Below are 7,609 nucleotides of genomic sequence, written 5' to 3'. Positions count from 1 at the left end.
CTGTCCTGCTGCATTAACAGGAGAAATTTCTTCCACAGCCTTTTCTCCTCCAGGCCACAGCCGCCTCACTACCTTCCATCTCATTCCGGTTCACATGAATCAGACTGAGGCTCGGGCAGCTTGCAGAGAAAATTACACTGACCTCGTCACTCTGTACTCTGATGAAGACAACACTGAACTGGAGAGTATGATGGCTGGTCTCTGTAACGGCTGGATCGGTCTCTATCGCGGTCAGTCCAGTGAGAAATGGTCTAATGATGATCCTGTAACATTCAGAAATCTGGCAGGGGATTGTGGGACATCGACCTGCTGCACTGCTATGAAGGCTGATGGGGCATGGGAAAGTCTTCAGTGCACAGGGACGAGATATTTCATGTGCTATGAACAAGGTAACATGTGACCTAATTACAATATAACTATTTAAATCTAAACATAACATCTAAACATATAATTGTCTTATTCTTGCACCTTCCACAGCTGCTTCTTCACAGACTCCTAATTATCATCTAATCCTTGAGAGTAAGACCTGGTATGAAGCTCAGCGTTACTGCAGGGGGAACTACACTGACCTGGTCAGCATCAGAGATCAGCAGCAAAATGAAGAGGTGAAGATTAAAGGGTTAAACAGCAACATGCCCTTCTGGATCGGCCTGCTGCGTGATGACTGGCAATGGACTGAGGGAGGAAACTCCGCCTACAGAAACTGGGAGCACAATGAACCTCAGCCATCATCACGACCAAACGACTGTGTAGCACTGAAAAAAGGAGAAAAATGGCATTCAGTGCCGTGCAGTAATAATCACTACGCTCTGTGCTACAACAGTAAGTGTCGACTTTCCAAACAGTAAGTTCATCTCAGCAATCTTTTTAAAGGAGACTTTAAAAGTTACAGAGTAATCATTTACACACACCGTAGCGACAGAACACACACACACACACACACACACACACACACACACACACGTGGGAATGTTTTTCTTTTTTTGGGCTGCTGTATTTGAAACAGTTTTGATGCTCAGAGTGTCAGAGTCTTTAATCAGGTTTATCCCGTGGTGTGGAGGTTTAATAACTCATCACCAGGAGGGACGCAGACGCCGTCTTACACACTGACGGCTTTAAATCCCACTTTATACACAAACATGGCTGAAAAGCGCAGACTGTAAACCGTTTTGAGTTTTAAGAGTACTTAATATTAATGTGTTAATATTTAGAATAAAAGTTAGATGGCATTTAAGCTGGATGTGAATTTAATAATTCATATTTTGATGATGATCTTTAACTAGTTGATGTCCAGAGCAGCTTCATATCTGATTAATGTCACAGACACATCAGGGGAAAACACTGTTTAAAATACAACAGGAATGTGCCGCTTTGTGAACTTCGGTTCAGCTCCTGTAAAAGTCAGAATGTTTTTTCATCATTTCAGCAATCTGAGTTTCCATCAGCTGTAGTTTAAGTGGTTTTGTCACCTGTTTGCTTTTAAAAGAAAAACATTTAAATATATTTGTGCAGTAAAATGTCCTGTGATAGTGTACAGAGCTGCTGTAGTGTGAAGTTTAAAATGAACTTCTGATGAGCGTAATCTTGGCTAAACCTGAATAAAAGAAGAGGTTAGAGCAATATCTGAAGATTGTAGATGTTAGATGTTTGTCAGTAATGTGAATAATTTAATAAGAATGAATTTAATAAGATTAGTTTGTTGAGTTTGTTGATTTCAGGAATAGTGTTAGCTTCTAGTGTGTCACAGGAGTTTGTGGAAATGTGTTTTTCATGTCAGAAATAAAGAGAGTGAAGTGCGTGTAACTGTGCTAAGACACGCTGGTTAGTATTAGCACTGATATGAAGTGCAAAAGAAAAGGCTTCGTTTTCAATGATTTATGAAAAATGACATAAAAATGACACCAGTTTATTTCACAAACAAAACAGACACAAATATTATTTCCTACTGAAATGTAGTTTACAGTCAATCGACATTAAAACAGCGTCAAACTCCCAACATTATTACTGCTGTTATAATAATGATGATCAGATTAGATTAAATCAGATTAGATTACATTAGTTTAGATTAAATTAGATTAGATCAGATAAGATCAGATTAAATTAGATTAAATTGTATCAGATTAGATTAGATCAGATCAGATTGGATTAGAATAAATTAGATTGGATTGAATTAGAATAGACTTGATCGGATTAGATTACATCAGATTAGATTAGATCTGATTAAATCAGAGTAGAACAGATCAGATCTGATCAGATCGGATTAGATTAGATTAGATTATTAATACATCTATAACAATCTGTAGATTAGATTAGATCAGATAGAGATCTGTGCAGTCACCTGGAAAAAACAGTCCTCTCTTCATGACTTTCACTGTTTCACATCTGTATAAAGCTCCAGCTGTTTTCACATCTCTATAAAGCTCCAGCTGTTTTCACATCTCTATAAAGCTCCAGCTGTTTTCACATCTCTATAAAGCTCCAGCTGTTTTCACATCTGTATAAAGTTCCAGCTGTTTTCACATCTCTATAAAGCTCCAGCTGTTTTCACATCTGTATAAAGCTCCACATCTGTATAAAGCTCCAGCTGTTTTCCCATCACAGTGTTTTCACTTTTCTGAGTCACTTCACCAACAGGCCGCTGTTCTGGAGCTGCAAACAGTCTCTCAGCCTGAATGGAAAACAGCACATAGCCGTTCATCCACATCACATTTCCCTCCTTTCATCTCTGTCCTGCTGCATTAACAGGAGAAATTTCTTCCACAGCCTTTTCTCCTCCAGTCCACAGCCGCCTCACTACCTTCCATCTCATTCCGGGTGAAATGAATCAGACTGAGGCTCGGGCAGCTTGCAGAGAAAATTACACTGACCTCGTCACTGTGTACTCTGATGAAGACAACACTGAACTGGAGAATATGATGGCTGGTGTCTGTAACGGCTGGATCGGTCTCTATCGCGGTCAGTCCAGTGAGAAATGGTCTAATGATGATCCTGTAACATTCAGAAATCTGACAGGGGATTGTGGGACATCGACCTGCTGCACTGCTATGAAGGCTGATGGGGCATGGGAAAGTCTTCAGTGCACAGAGAAGAGATATTTCATGTGCTATGAACAAGGTAACATGTGACCTAATTACAATATAACTATTTAAATCTAAACATAACATCTAAACATATAATTGTCTTATTCTTGCACTTTCCACAGCTGCTTCTTCACAGACTCCTAATTATCATCTAATCCTTGAGAGTAAGACCTGGTATGAAGCTCAGCGTTACTGCAGGGGGAACTACACTGACCTGGTCAGCATCAGAGATCAGCAGCAAAATGAAGAGGTGAAGATTAAAGGGTTAAACAGCAACATGCCCTTCTGGATCGGCCTGCTGCGTGATGACTGGCAGTGGACTGAGGGAGGAAACTCCGCCTACAGAAACTGGGCGAGTGGTCATCCTCAGCAATCAGCAAACTGTGTAGCACTGACTGGAGGAAAATGGCATTCAGTGCCGTGCAGTAGTAATCACTCTGCTCTGTGCTACAACAGTAAGTGTCGACTTTCCAAACAGTAGAATCATCTCAGCAATCTTCTGTATAATGACTAGAACACAGCTGGTGTGAGTCTCTGTCTCTGATATCACTCTAAACCGTCCTCCTCCTTTTGGGTTTTTGTGTCTCTATCAGCTTCCATCCATGTGAGTGATGTGGCTCTGAGCTGGGAGAAAGCGCTGGATTACTGTGATAAAGAGAACAGGGCTGGGTTTTGGCAGATTGAGTCTAAAGCTGAACAGGAAAAATTGGAGTTTGAGCTCAGGAGGAGGCGTGTCTCTCAGCCTGTGTGGGTGGGGCTTAGACAGAGCCTTCTCTTCGGGTTCTGGATTTGGGCCGATGGGAAGGCTGTGTTTCCGTACGCCAACTGGGATGAAGGGAAACAGCCCGAGCATCAGCTCTCTGAGCACTGCGGCGCTGTCGTTCCACAGACAAACTACACATGGAGAGATAAGAACTGTCAGTCTCACTACAGAGCTCTGTGTCACACAGATGGTTCTTTGGGTACTTAGGGGTTCTCTGATTCTGTAGGTGTTTTATTTGGAATTCTGTCTGAAAGGGAAACTCTTCTATTGTATGGTTCTGTACAGGAGCTTTAACGGTTCTCCTCCAAGAGACAGCCACAGATTCTAGAGTTCTAACCATTTTATTCTAATACTGAACTAACTACCTGTTCTCTCTCTCTCTCTCTCTCTCTCTCTCTCTCTCTCTCTGTTTATGAAGATGTGAATGGTTTATGAATAGATGCTAATGTTCTACGTGTTAATTTCCTGTTGCTGTTTCAGATGTAGCTGCTGTGGTTTGGGGAGTTTGGTTTAGACTGAATGTAGCATGTTGATTAAAAAACTACTTTATATATTTTATCTTCCATTTCTTCTGAATGAAACTGGATTTATTTGATAAGCTTTTTCAGTAATGATGTACAATAAATACTGTAATTTTTCTGTTCATAATAAAGGTTCGATCAAAGGCGATTTTTCTTTTTAAATTCACTATACCCTCTTTACAAATGGAATATAAAGTTCATTCTGTTGTCCAAAACTGTTATTCTGTTATCTCACTTCCCCTTGTGTTCACTTACAGCATTTACAGAACAAGGAACAAGGGGAGGAGTGTATAGTGTAGTTCATTTTTAATTTGAAACACACCCAACTTCTGCAGCAGAAAAGATTCCACCATGCTACTTATTATTATTATTATTATTATTATTATTTTTTGCCATTAGCAGGTGCATTGACTAGCCACCAAGCTAAATAGAGTAAATAGTGAAATAGCATGCTTATTAGCCTGTCTAGATACTAGCCAGTGTGCTAACTTGTACAGAATAATGCAATGATCTGTCAGCTGTCATAATGCTGCAGCTGGCCACACAAAATAAAATCGATCTATTTGAATATAATATATAATATATAATATATGATCTATTTACAGTAGCATTTAGACACACTTACAAATGTATGAATTTCACTGCATTAGAAAACAACATGTCAAACCAAGTGGCACTTATTTTATAGAAAGATACCATAAGCACACTATTTAAAGCAAAACATTTTCCAAAAAAATAGATTGTTAAGTTTGAAAATATAAAAAATAATAGATATACTGTTCATAATTAGACAAAAAAAGGTTGATGCTGGATTTTTGGTTGTTAATGTAATAGTTGATGTGATGAACTACAGCATGTGTTCCTCTGATAGGGGAACTGTATGAAAGTGAAAAGTAAGTATCAGTAGAGCAGAAACTATTCAAAACAGGATCAACGAGCATGAGTACAGAGGGGAGCCATTCATCAGCCTCCAGAATAAAAAAGCAAGGATGAAATGTGCAAAAGAACATGCACAGAAACACAGCAGCTTCTGGAGAACTCTCTTATTTTCAGATGAATCCTAATGTAGCTCTGATGGATCTGATGGTAGAGGGTTTGCGTGGAGAAAGGCAGGAGAAGAACTCCAACCACACTGCACTAAGGGTTCTCTAAAGCACGGAGGAGGCTGTGGTTGTTGTTCCTTCAGTGGTGTTAAGGAGCATGTGTTCACTGATGGCATCATGAACTCAGAAGTGTACTGAAGCATTCTGGATGCAAACTTCAGAAATCAGTGATGAAATGATTCAAGAGACAGAAGTGGATTTTTCAGCAGGATAATGATCCAAATCACCAGCTGCGTTTTGAAAGAACACTTCTCATAGTCCTGACCTGAACTCTGGCTTAAATGGAGAAGATATGAGCAGATTGTTGATGCTGTAGTGTGGTTGAACTGAAAGTTTTGTTGGTTGAAACTTGGAGGAAACTTCCACCACAACTGTTGTGTTAGAGAGTGAGACAGACAGGTTTAGACAGACAGGTTTAGAGTGAGACAGTGAGACAGACAGGTTTAGAGTGAGACAGGTTTAGAGTGAGACAGACAGGTTTAGAGTGAGACAGTGAGACAGACAGGTTTAGAGTGAGACAGGCAGGTTTAGAGTGAGACAGTGAGACAGACAGATTTAGAGTGAGACAGACAGGTTTAGAGTGAGACAGACAGGTTTAGAGTGAGACAGTGAGACAGACAGATTTAGAGTGAGACAGACAGGTTTAGAGTGAGACAGGTTTAGTGTGAGACAGTTAGACAGACAAGTTTAGAGTGAGATAGTGAGACAGACAGGTTTAGAGTGAGACAGTGAGACAGACAGGTTTAGAGTGAGACAGGTTTAGAGTGAGACAGTGAGACAGACAGGTTTAGAGTGAGACAGACAGGTTTAGAGTGAAACAGGTTTAGAGTGAGACAGTGAGACAGACAGGTTTAGAGTGAAACAGGTTTAGAGTGAGACAGTGAGACAGACAGGTTTAGAGTGAGACAGGTTTAGAGTGAGACAGTGAGACAGACAGGTTTAGAGTGAAACAGGTTTAGAGTGAGACAGTGAGACAGTGAGACAGGTTTAGAGTGAGACAGGTTTAGAGTGAGACAGTGAGACAGTGATACAGGTTTAGAGTGAGACAGGTTTAGAGTGAGACAGTGAGACAGGTTTAGAGTGAGACAGGTTTAGAGTGAGACAGTGAGACAGTGAGACAGGTTTAGAGTGAGACAGGTTTAGAGTGAGACAGTGAGACAGTGAGTACAGGTTTAGAGTGAGACAGGTTTAGAGTGAGACAGTGAGACAGGTTTAGAGTGAGACAGGTTTAGAGTGAGACAGTGAGACAGACAGGTTTAGAGTGAGACAGTGAGACAGGTTTAGAGTGAGACAGTGAGACAGGTTTAGAGTGAGACAGTGAGACAGACAGGTTTAGAGTGAGACAGGTTTAGAGTGAGACAGTGAGACAGGTTTAGAGTGAGACAGTGAGACAGGTTTAGAGTGAGACAAACAGGACTTTATCGAAAGTTTCTGGAAGCTGCTGTTCTCAGGTTGAAGCTCAGCGCTGAAGTGTTTCCGCTCACAGCTGAAGATTTAATCAGAGCCGACTCCCACTTAAAGAAGCCACACCCATTGTTACGAGAGGCGGAGCCTGTATGGGTGGAGTAGCGAGGGGCGGGGCCTGAGCTCCTCCTACCTGCACAGGTGTAGAAGGCCCGGCCATGGTTCGGTCCACCATTACACACCATCAACCTCCTCGACTGCCGGCCACAATCACACAGAGGAGATGTGATCTTAACCCCACCCCTCAGAGGTGGGAGGGGCAACCGCTTAGAGGAGGAAGTGGAGAAAGCTGATTGGTTGGCAGAGAGTAGAGAAAGACCTGATTGGTTGATGCAGACAGAGGAAACAGCTGACTGGTTGAGAGAGAAGGAAGAGAGAACTCATTTGTTGGTGAAAGAGGATGTGTCCTTAGCCCTGCCCCTTGGAGGTGGGAGGGGCAACTGCTTAGAGGAGGAGGAGAGTGATGATTGGTTAACAGAGCAAGAAGGGCGGGTTCGGTTGCTAGAAAAAGACGAGTGAGCGGGTTGGTTCACAGAAATATAGGAGAGAGCTGATTGGTTGAAAGAAATGGAATCATGTGATTGGTTGACAGAGACAGAGGAGAGCTTTGACTGGTTTATAGGGATAGAGGAGCAAGCTGATTGGTTGATAGAGACAGAGGGCCGAGCTGATTGGTTG

The 7,609-nt window shown here is 41.6% G+C and overlaps 1 protein-coding gene across 1 annotated transcript in view; it reads left to right on the top strand.

The window, feature by feature from the left end:
* Positions 1 to 4,512, top strand: part of LOC128317000 (macrophage mannose receptor 1-like) — a 5,731-nt gene extending 1,219 nt beyond the window's left edge. The window contains exons 3-7 of the mRNA XM_034300406.2: positions 39 to 389; positions 478 to 822; positions 2,764 to 3,114; positions 3,203 to 3,535; positions 3,674 to 4,512. Coding sequence (XP_034156297.2) covers positions 39 to 389; positions 478 to 822; positions 2,764 to 3,114; positions 3,203 to 3,535; positions 3,674 to 4,050 — 1,757 coding nt within the window. The 3' untranslated portion in view covers positions 4,051 to 4,512. The remainder of the gene's footprint in view (positions 1 to 38; positions 390 to 477; positions 823 to 2,763; positions 3,115 to 3,202; positions 3,536 to 3,673) is intronic.
* Positions 4,513 to 7,609: the final 3,097 nt, after the last annotated feature.

This window comes from Pangasianodon hypophthalmus, chromosome 26 (assembly GCF_027358585.1).
Source record: "Pangasianodon hypophthalmus isolate fPanHyp1 chromosome 26, fPanHyp1.pri, whole genome shotgun sequence".
NCBI classification, from domain to species: Eukaryota; Metazoa; Chordata; class Actinopteri; order Siluriformes; family Pangasiidae; genus Pangasianodon; species Pangasianodon hypophthalmus.
The sequence above is the reverse complement of the archived record's forward strand: the minus strand, read 5'-3'. Positions and strand labels throughout refer to the sequence as shown.